This window comes from Schistocerca cancellata, chromosome 5 (assembly GCF_023864275.1).
Source record: "Schistocerca cancellata isolate TAMUIC-IGC-003103 chromosome 5, iqSchCanc2.1, whole genome shotgun sequence".
Lineage (NCBI taxonomy): Eukaryota > Metazoa > Arthropoda > Insecta > Orthoptera > Acrididae > Schistocerca > Schistocerca cancellata.
Genome location: NC_064630.1, coordinates 624838079 through 624857722, shown reverse-complemented (window position 1 = coordinate 624857722; position 19644 = coordinate 624838079). Strand labels below are relative to the sequence as shown.

The following is a 19644-nucleotide window of genomic DNA, read 5'->3' as shown; positions in this document are numbered from 1 at the left end:
TTTCATTTCTTATAAATTGTGTTAGCTGTCCGATGTCTTTTCTCAGTTTTTCTATTCTGATCTGTAACCTGTGTTGCCATGCTGGTTTTGTGGGTTTCTTCTGTGTGTTGGTTTGTTCTGATCTCTGCCTAGTGTGTATATTTAGTGTAGTGAGTGCTCCTATATAAACCAGTAGTTGTAACTCTTCCATAGTTGTGTTTTCATTTATTTTGTTGTGTATGATCGTGTTGATAGTTTTTATTGTTGTTTCGACTTGTGGGTTATTTGGCGGTCTATGCAAGAATGGTCTAATGTCTGTATTTGTGTCTTTGTATTCTATATATGTCAGCTGAAATTTCTCTTCTATATCTAACACGTGTCTTTCTTCGTGTTCTATTTGTGCTTGTTCTGGTGGCTGTCTTAAGATTTCGTTTTCCTCTGATTGTTTAATTGATGCGTGTTGGTCTTTGTTTGTTTGCTCTGGGATGTTTGAGTCCATTACTGTGTTTTCTTCCTCTTCTGATTGCACATTATTTTGTTCCAGTATTTGTTGTACTTGTTGTTTGATGTTTTCTAATTCTGACTGGGGTATCCTGTTATTTTTGATTATTACACGGATCTGATCAGCTAGTCGTTGTTCTGTTAAAAATTTTAATTCCGGGTATCTGGTAATAAATGTTGTGTATACTTATGATCTGTATCCAGTTGTGTTGGTTCCTAGGTTTGTTGCTTGGTAATAACAGAACATGAGGTGTCGATTAACTTCATCTGACGAACCCATCCTCTGTCTTTGTTTTCCTTCTAGGGTGGTTGCAGGAAGCATATCCTGCAAAACACCTCTATTCGGATTTAAATCCTTTTCCAGTTGGCTAGCAGTGTCGTTACCATTGTGGGCGGGCATAGGGTTCAAGCGTCGTCCCCGACCATGACGGCACTTGTCCGAGGCCTCTTTAGTTCTGTCCTGAACCAAGTAATCACACTAAAAGGGGGGTTAACCCTATTAGTGGTTTGTTCTTTTCGTCGCCTTTTACGACTGGCAGAACATACCGGAGGCCTATTCTTCTCCCGGGCCTCCACGGGGTTTATTATTATTATTATTATTATTATTATTATTAATGGAATGAAGGTCAAATTAGTCTGGAACAAAGTATCTATCATGGTGAAATTACTTCCTCACACTACTGTTCTGCATCTTGTAAAAAATTCATCAGTAAAGAAAGTACATTTCTTAGTGTGATGGTATCATTCACATAAACCTTTTTACAATAATGAAAAAGATAGATACTAGTGATAATGCTGTTTCAGTTGTTAAACTTTGTACCTCAATTTTCAGCTAAAACCAAGAGGGAAGAGCATATTTTCACAACAAGTTGCAAAACTTGAGGGGTCCATCAAAACAGACAAATCTGAACCAGAGAAAGTTAACAAACTTTCTGATTCAAGGCAAATCTTCGGTAAGCTGGGACAGTCAACTTTCATTTTATTTTTAGTTCTCCGATTGTTTATGCCTTCATTTGAGGGTGGCTTTCACATTAACATAATTTTGTAGTCGGTGTAATTTCATATTCTTTATTTATATGCCACTTAGTGTGGAAATATCATCCTATTTTGATGGAAATGAATGAAAATTTAAAATTTGGAGCATTGATGAATCATGGAATGAAATATAATGTGTGTGTATGAACTGATCATTACTGTCAAATGGAAGAGATGTTGAAAATAGAAAAGTGTGCAGTAAAGAATGATACATTGTGTAGCTTTCACAAAATTATTTTCTCCAGAGCTCTCTCTCTCTCTCTCTCTCTCTCTCTCTCTCTCTCTCTCTCACACACACACACACACACACACACACACACACACACACACACACACACACACAGCCACTATTGTCTCCTGATGCTTCATCCTAACTGGGATTCTGGCTGTGTGAATGGAAAAAGAGAAGTAACAGAATGTGAGGTGTGTAAGAATGATTGAAGCTTATTCAGCACATTTAGGTACATACAAGAAAGATGGGAGGTGCCTTCATGACGGGGTGGGCTGCTGTAAGAAAATTCCGAGGAAAGAAAGTGTAAGGGGAAGTTGGAGAATCTCGGTATTGGAAAGAAATAAGGAATGGGGTAAAATGCACGAGCTAGGGCAAAATATAAATGTAACAGACAGAATATGGAGCTGCCTTGCGGTGGGCAGTTTTGGGGCTGTAGGGTTGCAAAATGGTGTGGGAAGAGCTGAATGGGGGGGAAGCAAGCAGAGTACTTGACACTGTTAGGGTGTCGCAGGGAGAGTTCCTGTTTGTGCATTTCAGAAAAGCTGATGGCAGGAGGGGAGGATCCTGTATGGTACATGGTCTGAAGTGCCCATTGAATTTATCAGTATGATATTGAACAGCATGAATTATCATTGGCCTCAGCTTCAGTTGCCATTTATCTGAGTGGATAGGTAGTAGTTTCCACATGGAACATTGTGATATTATTCCAGCAAAGTTGGTAAGTTGCTTTCATAGGCTAGAACAGGAGGTAATGAGTGATTATAGGTGACTGCTCTTTCACACAGATCCTGTGGACTGTGGAAAATGTGATATGGATCTACAATTCAGCAGGTTGCTTTTGTTTTCCTTCTTGTGCATTGGTGTGACTCTTACAACTTGCCAGGCTTTAGGTTCAGATCTTTTAGCAACGGAGCAGTTTTATATGATTGCTAAAAATGAAACTATTTCATCAGCATACTCTTAAAGGAACCTAATTGGTATAAAACCTAGACTGGAAGACTTGCATTTATTAAGTGACTCACAGTGCCTAATAAAGGACTTACTGATTGTGACATTAAATAACATGAACATAAAGATTGATTGAAGAAGGCAACAAACAGTACATTCATTGTGAAAGCTGTAAGAATTTTATATGAGGTTTCAAAATAGTAGTTATAAAAGCTGCTACAGTAAAACTTGCTCAAAACAGAATTGCCTTGCACTAAAATAATTTTCCAAATTGGACAAGTTTCCAAATTACACAAAACTCACTGGGCTACGTAAAATTTGTCAGTTATCATGCACAAAAGTATAATAAAATTTTTTAATTGTGCATATACTGTGTTTATGTACCTTCACTCCAGCACAGTAGATGTTCAGTTACTATATATTGGACAATAGAATACTGGACTATTACTCTAATTAATAAATAACACAGCATTTCTATATTTTTACTTGGACTTTAAATTTGTTTATTATTGTATGTACATACATATTATTTCCATGTTTATTTGCTGTACTTTTCATTTTTTTCACCACATATCAAGGAGGGAAACTTATTTTAATTTCCTGTTCAAAATTGTTTTTTCCAGGCAATTTATTGCACCATACAATAGTTCCAACAAATAGGGAGAATTTGTGTGTGCTGCAAATTGCATAATATCGTTTATGCATGGAATGGCTTCTTCAGGTGTATTAATTTTTCTAGGGATATATTTTGCTCCTCTTCTTCTTCCTTTGTTTCTCCTTCATCATCTTCTGTGTTGCGGATTTCTATTAAATCTTTGAATTTAATCATCTGCATTACATGAAATGTTTTGCATTTTCATTAATTCAGCAATTGCTGCTGCATTTCCTTGTACTTCGATGACCACAGAAGCATCTTGTTCTTGACCCCCAAACCCCACTTTGTTGAAGCACTTCGTGACAGTCTCGTGTTTTATTTTTTTTTTACTGCCAAGCCAATCCAATTTACTGCATCCAGGACAGAAACTGACCGTGCAGGAGCAAACGCACTTTCGGCTTCTTCAACACTAAGAATAAGAGATTGCGTCAGTAATCGCCTGTAATGACACTTGAAAGTGTAAATAACCCCTAGCCCATGGGTTGTGTGAGGATGGTTGAACCTGGAGGGAACCAAGCCAGTTTCACATTTGATAACATTACTTTTGGGTTGCAGGTTGCATTGTCTAGGAAAAAGAGAACTTGGTGATTTTCTTTTTTCATTTTGGCATTGAAAGAGCCCAGTCATTCTTCCATAAGACCACTCATCAACCACACCTTTTTCTTACCTTGCCATGTGACTGGAAGCTTACTGACATTTATGTTTTTGAAATAACATATTTCAGCCGTCTTTCCAATCACCAGTGGCTTCTCCATTTCACCTAACATGTTTCCAAACAGCAGTACAGTGAGTCTTTCCTTGAACATTTTTCCTCTGGTGCACTTTTCACTTCGCATTGCCAGAAATTTTGAAGACAGCGCGCAATAAAACAGTCCCATTTCATGGGCATTAAACACGTCTTTTGGGTCATAATTCACAATTAAGTTGCACAGTATTGTCTTCCATTCTGTTGCTACACATTCCAGCACATCCTTAGCTTTCCCACACACATCATTCCACACGATGTTGTGCATAGCTTTGAAACTGACTAGCCATCCTGTGGATGCCTTAAACTCTGTAACTCCAAGTTCTTTAGTGACTTTCAGAGCCTCACCCTGCAACATGGGTCCAGATAAAAGTAAGTTTTTTGTCCCTGCACTTGCGAACAATTCCCACATCATTTCGTTAATTTCTTCATTTCCAGTCTTCTTCGCCTTTCTTTTCATCTGCCCGTTCCCTTTCATCCATTCATCCAGAATCTTATCCTTGTTTCTTAAAGTCTAATAAATATGTGTTTTACCCCATTTAAAGCGCAACATAATTTTGTGCAGAGAGAGTTTGTCCTTCTCACTTGCCTCGATTACATTAATCTTTTTGTTAAGTGTTAACGATATATACTGTTTGTATCTCTTAAAGTGCTACTAGTCATCTGAAAATAATAACCTTGCCAGGTAAAAACACTGTTTAATAGAACAATATCCACCTCTTTCACTGCGCACATTGCAGCAGAGTGTTGTTAGATATGCAACAATGTTCCTGTATGTGCCGCCTTGCATCAATAATGAGGTAAACGAGAAAGCCGACAAACAGAGTGCTGACGAATGAACCGTTTCCTCTGATGTACTGTACCGACACGCAGCATAACTTCTGCAAAGGTGTCCTGTACCATGAACGACCTATTCCATCTTGTATTAATTTACTTTTTATAAAACTCTCAATTGCCATCAACAGCATTTTTAACATGATAAAGGTTGTTGCCCTCTGGATTCATGACACTTCACACCCATTTAAAACACACACCAAACTGAGGCAGCCAAAGAAAATGTCAGCCCAATCCAGATGACTTCTTTAGTCACCTAATCACTGTGGATGACTGGTGAGTGTATCAAAAGGAGCAATGCAAGTAATGGTGAATAGTGGCATGTAGGTGGGCAGATAAATAATGGAAACTGACTAATAATTGCTGCTTGAATAATAAAAAAAATAATTTGAAAGAATAATTAAAAGAAATTGGAAGGTACACATATTCTGGGTGAACTTTAAATGGTACTAATATCAACATACCTTCAGCGTCAATACATTTAAGATCACTATTCATCATTTAAGTTCCGTACTTATTCATATTAATTCCATTGTGTGTAGTCTTGAATATAGCAATGCTGATGCAGGATTGCTCCTCCGCTGCTCGCTCAAATTCCTCTTGTTTGCTCCGAAACTCCTGATGCAGGATTCTCGGCATGGGCGATGTGATGAACAGATCGGAGTGGTTGATGAATAAAACTTTTCTTTTGTAATAACCTTTTCTACCACTTTTAATATACGCTTGAAATACACATTTTTAAACAATACTGGTGTGATGGATCTCATCATACATCTACCTGCTACCACTTACAGAAACAAACAATTGAAGATACAGAAATTAATCAGTTGAAGAGTATATCTCCTCTCTTTTTTGTATCAAAACATCATCTGTGCCACAAAGCGACTAGTTGATTTACCTTTTTATTTATGTATATATAGCTTACAAGTATGAAAGGAAAAGAACGAAGAAAGAAAAAATAATATGATCCATTATAATTGCCTCCCATTGTACACTGCTGTCATACAGGGGTGTACAGTGTCTGAGCTTATTTTCCTTTTTGAGAGTTGATAACCATGGCCAGTATGGTGATAACCATGGCCATTATGGGCATAGCCTTTATTTTCGACCATTGGAGTTATCCTGTATGGTTATCAATTTATATGGGCACATCAGCTTCTTTGAACACATACATATTTAAGTTTTTCCTCCTAACAAAGTGCTTGCTGTAACCGCATAGTCCTATTGTTGTCAGCCAGCATCTGCACAGTGTTTGGCTTGTGAAGCATGCACGCACAGCACAACGTCCATTATTGTCTCAGCTCGCACTCACATGTTAAGTACAAGGCCAGAGTGTCCATGTCGTGCGTTTACAGTAGTTTTCACTCCATAAATTTGTGAAGCTCTTGTTCAGTGGCATGATCCTTTGTGAAATCTTCGATGCAGTGGCAACTGGTTTACCTATCAGTGGCCCGACGAATTTATTTCACCTTGCCGCTCTTACTTATTCATTGCGGACACCAACCGTACATCCAACATCCGTCGACAAGGTAAGTTTCTTGCCACTTTTACAACATTATTGAGCACAGAAAATTCATGTTACACGAAGTATTGCTATCTTTAGTTTTTGAAAAAATTTCTGTGACATCAAATTAGTTGTAGCACCTGTGTCAAGCACAATGGGTACATCATGGTCAAATATTTTGGCTGTAATAGCAGTGTGTACCTTTCTCTCTGTCAGTTTTTTCTGTGTACCCTTATTACTTTGATACAGATCATCTTTCAAATCACTACCTTGATCATATCTGATAAAGCAAGTGTGGATCAAGCTCGTGCCCCCACTCTCCCTCAAGGGCACAGGACAGGGTTCAAGTTTTCCAGTGCGCTGTGGCATTGGTCTCTGGTTAGGCTTAACTTCCATTATATCGACTGCTGGTGTTTGATTACACCAGTTAGTATCTTTGCTGGCCAAATCCCAATGTCTGTGGATTATTCGGTTGTCTTGTATTGTTTTGTGTTTGTCAAGCTATCAGCTGATTGTCGCTGCTAGCTGGTGTCTGTATATATTGATATTGTACCGGCTGGCCATATGCTACTTGCCCATTGTAGTTGCTTTTGTTAAATTTTTGCCCATTTCCTTTATATCCGCCTTTGAGTTTATGACCTTCTCCATTGCCGTTGTGATTACTGTACTGTTCCACAGGTCTGTGTGGTGTGAGGTTGCCATCCATGTTGTACTAAGAATCTGTTGTCCACTTGTTGGTCTGTAAATCCCTGTGGCACTATCTGTGTATTAAAAGATTTGGGTTGTACTGGTCTCTCTTTGTATATCAAATCTAATGAGTCCACTACAGATACAAAGTATTCAGTATCGTGTTCTGGAATGGTAATGAGTTTTTTCCCAATGTGGGTAGGAAGACGGTTCTTCAAAATTTCCAGTATGTCTACTTGAGACACAGGGCTCATGCAGTATCTGGCTTTGTTCAAGTTTTTTTCAAAATAGCCCCTTAAGTTTCCATGTATGCTATTGAATGGAGCTGGGTTGAATTCTTCACGTCTATCAAACTGTTCGTAGTAGTGGCAACATTCTGCCACGTCTGTAGACCAAAGCAGAATGTCACCCTGTGTGTTCCAACAACAAATCTAATTTTCTGGGCTTCAGTCCAGGTACAAGGTAGAACATTTCGAAATGCTCTGATAAAGACCAAGATCTTTTCCATTCAGAGGTAAATACCAGAAATTGTTGATGCCTAAGTAAGTCGTCATCTGCAAGTAACATTGACAAACATGCTGCACTGTCAGTGACAGGCATGTTTGTGTTCGCTTGTGGCATAGTGCATGGTAATTGCACTTGCTCGACTGGTACATCTGCCAGTAAGTGTTGTTGCGTTCTGCAAGCTTCGCTATTTTCCTTTGACAGGCTAGCCAGTGAAAGTATCTAACTTCTCTAAAAGCATGGGTTTGTTTTCTGTCAAGTGTTGTTTTGGAATATCAGTAGTTTTAGCAACACTGCCTCGTAACCTATCCTCTGCTTCCTTTAAACCTGAATCTATTTTAGCTAGAAGTTGACTTTCTTTCTCTTTTAGAGCTGCTTCTACAGTACCTACATAAATTTTGCAATCTGACACTACACTTTCAGCAAAGGTGCTGCCCTTATCTTGCATCTTGGCTTCAGCTTTTTCATTTATTTCCTTTACTTCTGCACATATCTTATCTCCCTGTTTTTTTGGCAGATGTGCACTGTAAACTTACCTGGTCTGATCTTAGACTTAACTTTTGTATATATGTAAGTAAGTAAAGGATATTAATTGGAAGGATGAGAGATTATCTACTGCCAGAGAGACAGCTCCAAGCGTGGCTGTATAAGCATACAGCGTAGCAGCTTCCTACCTTTACCGCTGAAATCAGCATTGCCGGAGCATCTTGTTTGTAGGCAGAATTTAATTTTAATTTGCTCCTTCAAGTTTTTATGAGTCCCAATCTTGTGGACATATAACAAATACAATGGAAGTTTCGTTAGTTTCTTGTAACAGTAAAATGAATCATTTATCTCAAAACAAAAACGAATCTTTTCTCAACAATTGAAAGGTTTGTTCATATTTCGCTCAGTGCCGTCCTTTAAATGGTCATCATTGAATAGTGGCATATAGGTGGGAGGATAAATAATGGGAACGAAATAATAATTAAAAGAAATTGGAAGGTACACATATCCTGGGTGAACTTTAACTGGTGCTAATAACAACAGACCTTCAATGTCAATACATTTAAGATCACTATTCATCATTTAAGTTACATACTTCCTCACATTAATTCCATTGTGCGTAGTCCTGAATATAACAATGCTGATGCAGGATCGCTCCTCTGCTGCTCGCATAAATTCCTCTGGTGTGCTTTGAACCTCCTTATGGAGGATTCCCGGTGCAGACGAAGTGATGAACAGACAGGTGTGGTCGATGTGAATAAAACTTTTCTTTCGTAATAACCCTTCCTAACTCTTTAAATGTGTATGCTTGAAATACACATTTTTAAACAATACTGGTGCGACGGATCTCGTCATACGTCCTCCTGCTTCCACTTATAGAAACAAACAAGTGAAGATACAGAAATTAATCAATTGAAGAATGCATCTCTTCTCTTTTTTTGTATCAAAACATTATCTCTGCCACAAAGTGACTCATTAATTTACCTTTGGCTTTGTGTGTATATAGGTTACATGTCTGAAAGGAAAAGAATGAAGAAAGAAAAAATAATATGATCCATTATACTGGAAATATGTAGATTTACCACTAACAAAAAAGCCAAAGACTCCACCATCACAGCGAGGTGATTGTGAGAGGCTTTAGTGACTGCCATGTTTTTGCTTCACAGTAGTGTCCCTAACTCATTTTGCACAGGTCACGACCATCAAATTTTGCGTCACCCCTGTATGCTCCTGACAGTGGCACCCAGTGACTTCTTATTTTCTTACATGAAGGACCATTGCATCACAGGCATTTCCAGAATGTTGGTGAGGTGATTTTTGAGATTTCCTTAACAGCCAAATTGTTGACTTCTTCAACTAAGATCTCACTAAGTCATCCATCATTGCGAAAAAAGTGTTGCATTGAAGGATGGCTATGTATTGAAGGACTAGCACCATCACTAAGCTTCATGTTCACAACTTGATCTTTTGATGTGATAATTGCAACTTTATGACTACATCTCATAGTGCTTGTATAACTGAAGCACTATACTTGTGTTACAATATTACATACCATTATTCTGTGTGTTTTTCATGTACTAGAGAATGCACTGCTTTTGGGCTTCGATTATATCAGTATTAAACAGAGTGGTTTTGCTTGTGAGAGTATTCTTTACATTGTGCTGGTGGCTCCTTTCAGCTAGTATTTCTATGTGAGCTAAATTTTGTATACAGGCTTCATTTTAATTTGTTTGATAGTGTTAGCCAGTGACATAACTCTACATTATCTTCATGACTTTAGGGGTCACATGCAGGAAACTGAATTCTTCTTATTCCCGTGTGTAATTTCACTCACTGTGTCATCTCCATAACTTGGGACCACCAGTATTTGCAGCAGCAGCAGCAGCAGCAGCTACCATTGATTTATTAAATTATTTATTGAAGCCCAGATATCTTTGTTGTGACAGTGCCACGAGATTTAAAAGTGCCGCTATGTCAGTACGCGAACACGGCGATAGAGGCGCTCCGCAGCTCGGCTGAGCGCGGGAGCGCCACCTAGCTATGAACGGCGCCGGCCGCATGTCACGGCACGGCAGTTGAGTGACAGATACGGAGTTGGTAGCATGAAACTCACTATTGTTTCTACGTTTGTATATCCACGCAAATTATTAGTGAATTAAAGGTTATAACAATTTTTGGCGACGAGGTCGGATATTTTTTTTCCTGCGTTGGGGAATTGTGCGTTCGTGTCTGGGCAGACATGGAACAGCTTCTGCAAGCGCTCATTGAACAACAAACACAGCTGACGGCTGCTATTCAGGCGTTGTCGACGTCGCTTACTCATCGTCTGTCTTCCTCTTCTCTGCCTCCGTTCCCTCCTTATGACAAGGCCGCTGAAGACTGGGAGGATTATGAGAAGCGTTTGCGGCAACACTTCTTGGCTTTTGGCGTTGTCGACGCTCCTATGTGTAAGTCGTTATTTCTATCTTGGATTTCCCCATGGATCTATCAGCTGCTATCTCAGTTAGCCCCTCTGCGGGAACCTGCCTCTCTGTCCTTCCAAGAAATATGTGACTTATTGTCTAACTATTACCGAAAAAACACCCACGTCGTTGCCGCCCGCGTGGCGTTCTACCGGTGTCATAAACAGCCCCATCAATCTTACCGGGATTGGGCGGCGGAACTACACGGTCTGAGTAGGAAATGTCAGTTTGTCACGGACACTCATCATGAGTCTTATGCTGATTCAATGGTTAGGGATGCTATTCTATGGCTTGCTCTTGATAAAGAAGTTCGGCAACGTGCCTTACAACTGCCGAACCCGTCGTTGTCGGAAGTTCTGAGCATCGCTCAATCTTTTGAAGTGTCTCACGCTGCTGGTGCCCAAATAGATGCGTGGTGTGATGTAGGCGCTATACAGACCAATTTCGACACGGACAATTTGCCTGTTTCCCAGGGGACCGACGATGTGGCGGCGGTGCACTCACGTCAACACCGTCGCGTTGGGCCGCCACGCTCACAGCGAAAACAGCAGCCACAGAAGCAGGTTCATTCCGCACTTTCGTACAGCATGACAGGGCCGCGTGTCCAAAACGTTGGGCCACGTGTAATTCATGTAGGAAAAAAGGCCACATTGCTTCTGTGTGTCAGTCCCCTAAAGTTCCTGCCGACGAGGACGAGGCATCGGACATGGATGTTAACTGTGTGATTTCTCAAACAAATAAGTTGTTTGTTACTGTTCGTGTTCTGGATAAAGACATTAGCATGCAAGTGGACACTGGCTCGGCAGTAACTCTCATTTATTCTCGCACGTATTTGGAGTTGGGCTCCCCTCCCTTGTCTCCAGTTACGCGAAATCTGAGAACTTATAATAAACAGAAAATTCCTATCGTTGGCCAGTTTGATGCTTTCACTGCCTACAAGTCTGTTGTTTGGCCCCTCACGTTTTATGTGGTGGATCATGCGGGCACTGAAAATCTGTTCGGTTATGATGCTTTCCAGTTGTTTGGGTTCTCCATTGATGATGATGTGCACCTCATATCTGAGGATATTCCGTATCAACAGCTGGATGGATTGTGTTCTGAATTCTCGTCCGTGTTCTCTGCTGGTCTGGGTCATGCCAAGGATTTTGAAGCCCACATTACTCTTAAACCTACAGCTCGCCCTAAGTCTTTCTGGGCACGCCCTATTCCGATGGCATTGCGTGCACCTGTCAAGGCTGAGATAGACAGATTAACAGCTTCAGGGATTCTCCTTCCTGTTACCTCCAGCGAATGGGCATCGCCAATCGTGGTGGTTTCTAAACCAAATGGCAGTCTGCGATTGTGTGGCGATTTTAAAGCCACTGTCAACACTCAGAGCCTCATTGACACTTATCCTCTTCCCCGTCCTGAGGAGTTATTTACCAAGCTCGCTGGGGGCCAGTTCATTTCCAAACTTGACTTATCGGAGGCGTACCATCAGTTGCCGTTGGATGCGTCTTCCAAGGAATTTCTCGTCATCAACACTCCTTGTGGGTTGTATCAGTACCAGCGGTTAACATTTGGTGTCGCTAGCGCGCCGGCCATTTTTCAGCTGTTTTTGGAACAGCTCACGGCTTCTGTTCCTGGCTGCATCAACTACCTGGTTGACATTGTTGTCGGGGCCTCCACTGAGGAGCACCTTCGCAATTTGCGTTCATTATTTCAGGTTCTGCATTCGGCTGGGTTGAAGTGCAATCTGGACAAGTCACAGTTCTTCCAATCCTCCATTGTGTATCTTGGTTTCCACTTGTCCTGTGAGGGTATACGTCCTCTACGTCAGCACGTTGCGGCCATTACCGCTCTACCCCGGCCGTCTACGGTCAAAGAACTTCAAGCGTTTCTAGGCAAGATTGCTTATTATCACAAATTCATTCCATCCGCGGCGGCAGTGGCTCATCCTCTGCATCAGCTGTTACGCAAAAACGTTCCTTTCTGTTGGTCCGACGAGTGTGAGCAGGCTTTTGTCCGCCTGAAGGCTCATTTTCAGTCGGCGCCTTGTCTCGCCACATTCCGTCCGGGTCAGCACTCGGTTCTGGCGACTGACGCATCACAGTATGGCCTAGGGGTTGTTCTCGCCCATCGGTATGAGGATGGATCGGAACGACCCATCGCCTATGCTTCCAAGACCCTCAACAATGCCCAACGGCGTTACTCTCAAATCGAAAAGGAGGCGCTCACTATCATTTATGCTCTAAAAAAGTTCAGCGTTTTTTTGTATGGTTCTAAGTTTCACCTCATCACCGACCACAAGCCGCTGGTCTCTCTGTTCAGCCCCTCGGCGTCGCTTCCAGATAAGGCAGCTCACCACCTGCAACGTTGGGCCTTATACTTGTCTCGTTTTCACTATGAGATTCACTATCGCCCCATGGCCCAGCACGCCAACGTTGACGCGTTGTCGTGTTTGCCGATGGGCCCCGACCCGGTTTTCGATCGAGATGAACTACTCTGTTTCCACATTGATGAGGAAGAACGTCGTGCGGTCGAGGGTTTTCCGCTTACAGGTTCGCAGGTCGCGTCGGCTACTGCGCGGGACCCGGTCTGCGTCAGGTAATCAGTTTTGTTCAGCGGGGTTGGCTGGACAGGACCAAGGGCCGGGCATCGGATCCCCTTCGCAACTACCATGCCTTGCGCCTTCGTCTGTCTGTTCGTGAGGGTGTTGTTCTTCTGGCCACGGATGGCGCATCTCCACGGGTCGTGGTGCCAGCTTCTCTTCGCAAAGATGTTCTCAAACTATTGCATGAAGGCCATTGGGGGATTTCTCGGACTAAGTCCCTGGCCCGCAGGCATGTTTATTGGCCCGGTATCGATTCGGGCATCATCCACATGGTCGCTGCGTGTGGTCAGTGTGCTCAACAACTGGCTGCACCCCATACAATGCCCTCTCCGTGGCCTGATCCGGCGCAGCCATGGGAACGGTGCACGCTGACTTTGCCGGCCCCTTCCTCGGCACTTATTGGCTACTGTTGATTGACGCCTTATCGAAGTTCCTGTTTGTTGTTCGATGTCTGTCGCCCACCACTGCGGCGACGACGCTGGCTTTGTCCAAAATCTTTGCGCTAGAAGGTCTTCCATCCACGATTGTCACGGACAACGGCCTTCAGTTCTCTTCGCAGGCCTTCCATGATTTTTGTACTGGACAAGGGACTCATCATGTTACAGCACCGCCCTTCCATCCCCAATCAAATGGGGAGGTCGAGCGCCTTGTCCACACTTTCAAAAGCCAGATGAAAAAATTCCTTACTGATTTTTCTACTGATGACGCTCTGTTGCAATTTCTGAGTTCTTATCGCTTCACGCCTCTGGGTGATCGCAGCCCTGCTGAACTCCTGCATGGCCGCCAACTGCGCACTCTACTGCACCTTCTTCACCCTGTCAGGCCTAGTACTGTGTCCCCTAGTGCGGGAAAATACTCAGTGGGTGCCGACGTGTGGGCACGAGGGTATGGATCTCGCCCTAAATGGATCGTACGGACGACGGCATGGTTGTTCGCCATTACGACCAGATGCGCCCACAAGTGGTGGCCACGCTGGTGCCACCGCCCCTTCTTTCGCCTCCACCAGCCCGAGAAGCCAGTCCTGTCGCTGCTGCCGATCACCCATGCGTGTTGCTGCAGCCAACGTCGCTGCCGCTTCCGAGTACGCCGGAACCGGCCCCAGTCGCGACGCCGCCTCCTCCAGGACCCATCTCGCTGGAGCACACCCCCAGGTCCGCGACACCTATGGATGCTGCTCCGGAGTTTTCACCCATCATCTCGTACAGGAGGCACGTTCCACGCACAAGCTTCCGTCCTGGACATTTTCGACCATATTCTCGTGTTTCTCCGCGGGATCTTCTCGGGGTCTCCCAAGAGGTCATGGATGTCTCCGCACTGTTCGTGTCTCCAAGGAAGTGAGTGTCTTTTTTTTCAAGGGGGGAAAAGTGTTGTGACAGTGCCACGAGATTTAAAAGTGCCGCTACGTCAGTACGCGAACACGGCGATAGAGGCGCTCCGCAGCTCGGCTGAGCGCGGGAGCGCCACCTAGCTATGAACGGCGCCGGCCGCATGTCACGGCACGGCAGTTGAGTGACAGATACGGAGTTGGTAGCATGAAACTCACTATTGTTTCTACGTTTGTATATCCACGCAAATTATTAGTGAATTAAAGTTTATAACAATCTTATACTAATTATTTTTCTGTAAAGATGTGTTCTAATGACAACAAAAAAATTAATATACATTTCAAGTATTATAGGAAGATAGGGCACCTACAATAACAGAAAATGTTTGATATTTGCAACATATAAGACCTTTTAACTTAAACAGCCAATAAATGAAAATAAATATCAAAATTCTACACACATATTATACTAAGACTGACAGTGCCTATGAAATATAAAAATATTAAACACATAATGGCCATGTTAAAATGTGAATAACAACAGTACATGATAATACATACATAAATTGTGATGGGTGTAATTAAATTGAATGTGCATGATATAAGAATGGAAAACTTGGGATGCAATAAGACCAATATGAAAAGGATAGATTGCTAATTACCACACAGAGAAATTATTGAGTGGCAGACAGGTACATTGAAAAAAGACTGTAGATAGTAACTATTGGACTAAGTCCTCCATCAGACATGAACAACACAAACACACATTCACACCTGCATAACTCACACACACATGGCTACTGTCATCTCTGGGCACTATGGCCAGACTGTGACTGTGACTGCTTCAGCTGAGCAGTGATCCTGCTGGAGTGTGATGTTGAAGTTCTGGAGGAATGTTGATAGCATATCTTCAACCTCAGTTCAGATCATGAACAATCTGAATCTGGACAACTCAATTGCTGAGAATGCCGTTAATGTGATGTGCTTGACTTCAGTGAATGCTTCACAACCTGTGCCATCTGAATTCTTATCACCACCAACACCAGCGTTTCTGAATTGTGGAAGTGGGAACTCTCTCTGCACTATGTCCTCCATTGCCATACCTCCCTGACCTCAATCTTCACTAGCACCTGTCCTGTACCTGCCTACCCCCTTCCTCACTCCTACTCCAGCCCTATGTATGTCTCCTATCTTGCCAGCAAACTTGCATGGTTCTTTCCTCTTATCTGTTTCTCTCCTGCCACCTTTGCCCCTCTCCTCCTACCCTTAGCCCCTCCCCTGCCTCCTCCCAGCACAACCCCCTGCCACTGTATATAGCAGCCCACTATCAAGTCCACATCATGTCACTGCACATGCCCACTGGCAGCTGTAACATCTTCTACCCCCCTCCCCCCAATCCCACTCCATCCCTGCCCAACTCCTTTCGTGTACCGCCACTACTTACCCAAGCAAACATCACTTCTCATTTCAGACACAGTCACAGTTATGCCTTAGTGCCCAGAGATGACAATAGCATGTATTTACTCACAGAGTACAAACACTGACACTGTAAATACAACTGTATGGATTGTTTAAAGGACTCTGTGTTTTGAAAAGAATGTATTTTTGTGAAGAGTTTACTAAAAAGTTTCAAATGTATTTAGAATGGACTTTTCCAACACATTCTGGTATTTGTATGGGTTGTCTTATGGTATTTGCGTAGTCTGCTGTTCTGATCATGAACGTCACAGTTCCTCTGCAGACTGTTGTCATTATTTATTACATTTGTTTTAAAAATGAAAAAGAATTGGTTTCTCTTATATGAATGCACGACAGTAGTAGCACATTAAGTGCTCTCAAGGCAGTTTTGCATTAAGCCTTTATTTTACTTCTCTCTATCATTCTAATGGCTTTCTTTTGAATTCTAAATGCACTGAGTGGTGCCATAGTTTCCCCAGAATGTCACTCCATGGTTTAGATGTGACTAGATATAAGCATAGTAAGCACTCGTAACAGTTTCCATGTTGGTGTCTTGCTACAGAGCTTTCAGGACATAACACCCTTGACTTAATTTACCATTAACACACTCATTATACAGTATGTAATCCATTTCAGACTGTCTTGCAGCCAAGCACCAAGGAAATTTATTACAGAGGTGCTTTGCACTCCATCATTCTTAACGAAAATGCAGGGCTTATATGGGTTCTTATTTTGTTTGATAAGAACAGTTTATTGTTATTGATAATTAACTTGTTCTGGTTTCCCCAACTGCAAATTTGCTTCATGGCACAATTTACATGTCATTAAAGTTACTTGCTGTTCTCATTTTTTAGAAGAAGCATCACATTGTCATCAGATTAGACAATTTTGTATGTATCTACAGTTATACTGACAAGGGGGCCATGATGTTGGGATCACAAATTTACTTCAAACTTTGTACACCTTTAGTAGGCCATTAAAATGATGTAATGTACAAGTAATAAGGTGCACTACATTGGCAATTCCGAGAAAATCACAAGAGAAGCTTTATGTGTCTGTTATGTTGGTTATGTATCTGTGAGTGGGTACCAGACATTAGAGCTCCTAGTGGTCAAGTGATCAGCATTTGAACTTCGTAAGATGAACATCTATCAGGAGATGATCCTACTCCTGCTCCAACGTAATCACTAAGCTATTTTTTTTTCTTCACTGATTATATTACTTAATTTATGTGACATTTGAGAGGTAATATAATGCAAAAGAACCACATGTGCTTGCATGAAGTTTTAATATAAATTTCAATGTCTCTATGACAAATCTCATCCTGCAATGTGTGATATCGAGAGCACATCTGACAAGTAATTGTAGATTACTCTCATGGTCTGGCATGTTGTGACATATTATATTCTGATTGTGACTAGTCATTTGCACCATTATTTATCAACATTTGACTTGGGCTTACCAAACCTTTCCCTCGTCCTTGAAAATTTAATTAAAAATAGTAAATGGTTAAATAACATATGAAACTCACTGCAACTAAATGAAAATGCACATGGTTTTTTTTTTTCATTATATTACCCCTCAAATGTCATGTAAATTAAATAAAGTAAACAGTGATGAAAAAGACATCGATTAAAAAGTAAGTGTTTTCTTCATTTGAAATGTCGCCTCGTTGATGATCCTGTTGCAGAGCATGAACACTAACCGTTGAACCACATTGACCTCTCACAACCAGCGCCGTCACACAGATATGTGAGTTACATAATGGACACGTAAAACTTCTCTTGCAATTTTTTTGGAATTGTCAGAGTAGTTCACCTTACTACTTGCACATTATGTTGTTTTAATGGCCTATTAAAGGTGTAGAAAGTTACAAGTAAATCCATGATCCCAACATTGTGACCTCCCCTTGTCAGATTGTTGCTATAGAGTATGTACAGAAACGGCCTGATAACCGAGCTTTGGGGTGCACCATGTTTGATTGTACCCACATTTGACATTACTTCAGCGGCTACTTTGCCTTTTGATCATCTTACCTCAGTGAGATCATTTGTTTATGATTTTTCAGGAGTGTTTGAAAGACCCATATGTTATGGTATTCTATTTTGGTAAGCAAGATTTTATGATTTAGCATGTCAAATGCTTTGGATAGATAAAAAAGTATCTCAGTTATTAATTGTTTGCTGTCCATTAGATTTATTGTTCTACCAAGACACGCGCGGTCTGTTTTGCGGCACGCGCGGTCTGTTTTGCGGGACGCGCGGTCTGTTTTGCGGGACGCGCGGTCTGTTTTGCGGCAAGCGCGGTCTGTTTTGCGGCACGCACGATCTTTTTTTCGCCACTCACTATCTCTGTTTTTGAGCAGTGTGTGTTCTTTTCCCCTGATCTGGACATACTTGCTTGGTCTGGTCAACTTTTTCCATTTAGTGGTTTTCCTTTGATATTGAACATTACCAACACAATTTCTTTCTTTCTCGTCCTTCCCTCCGCATTTTATTCCTTATTATGATTACTATTTCAACTTTAGTTATTTAATTTCCCTACCCACCAGTTACCCACTATGTACCTTAATCCTATACCTCATTATTTACATTCATTCCGGAAACATGCATTCACCGTAGCCAAACTGCAATCCCACATACTTTTCCTCCGGTCCTGCTTAACCTTTGGAATTACCCCTAAAGGGCTTACCTTAAAAGTTCCCATCTCCGGGTGCAATTCCTCCTTCCACCAGTCTCTCCTGGACTTCCAGAACCTTCAATCCTTAGCCCTTACCCAACTTGTCCTGAATCTCTACACTACTTCATGTAACCACCACTCCCAACAGCTCCTATCTCTCTTCAAAGTCCTCCACCTCTCAAACCCTTGCTTGGAGAACACACTCAGGAACATCATCCTAGAAGCCAGCTGCATACTTGAGTTCCATGCCACACACCACCTGAAAAAACTATCCACAGTGCTAGTGCAACACCTAAGAAGTGGGGTCCCTCTCCCTATCCCTCACAATCACCAACCACAACACAACCTTCAACAAACCCCCCCTCATAGCCAACAAACCTAGCCTAGCCACCCTACTCAATCTCCCCATCCCAGCACATACCCCACACAGACCAAATCTCAACCATAACCACAGTCAAATGCCACATATCACCAGTCCCAATTCAGTCCTAAACCTTTCATCCAGATCCCTCTCTCCTCCAGAGACATCTGTCTATCAAAAGGCTTAACCTTTAGCCCCACACCTAAAGTCAACCACACTGCCCTGGTTAAAGATCTCTCATTCACCCAGAACCTCAACTGGAAATATCACTTCACTACCCAAATACTAGACCCAGTGTTGAACCCTGTCTAGAACAGTTCCGACTGCCTTCTCAAAGGGATCGTCCTTCCCTCCCCCAAAACCATCCCTTGCAGACATTTCAGGAATTCCTCACATCCACTGTTGCCTCCCAGTCCTTCTTGAAGAACATCCCGACAAACCCCAACTTCACCCCAGCTGAATCCCGTGCCATTAAGGAGCTGAAAATAGACCGCTCTATTATCTTCCTCCCGGCGGATAAAGGCTCCACAACTGTCGTACTTGCCCATGTGGAGTATGTGACAGAAGGTCTGCGTCAACTCTCCGACACCTCAACCTACAAAGCTGTTACCCAGGATCCCATTCCCTCCATCCAGACTGAGCTGCAAAAAATCCTAA

General features: G+C 42.2%; 1 protein-coding gene across 2 annotated transcripts in view; it reads left to right on the top strand.

Moving 5' to 3' along the window:
• Nucleotides 1-19644, top strand: part of LOC126187439 (RNA polymerase II-associated protein 1) — a 266874-nt gene that overhangs the window by 92827 nt on the left and 154403 nt on the right. For both annotated transcript variants that reach the window (XM_049928519.1, XM_049928518.1), the window contains exon 4: nt 1313-1433. In XM_049928519.1, the coding sequence (XP_049784476.1) occupies nt 1313-1433 (121 nt within the window). The remainder of the gene's footprint in view (nt 1-1312; nt 1434-19644) is intronic.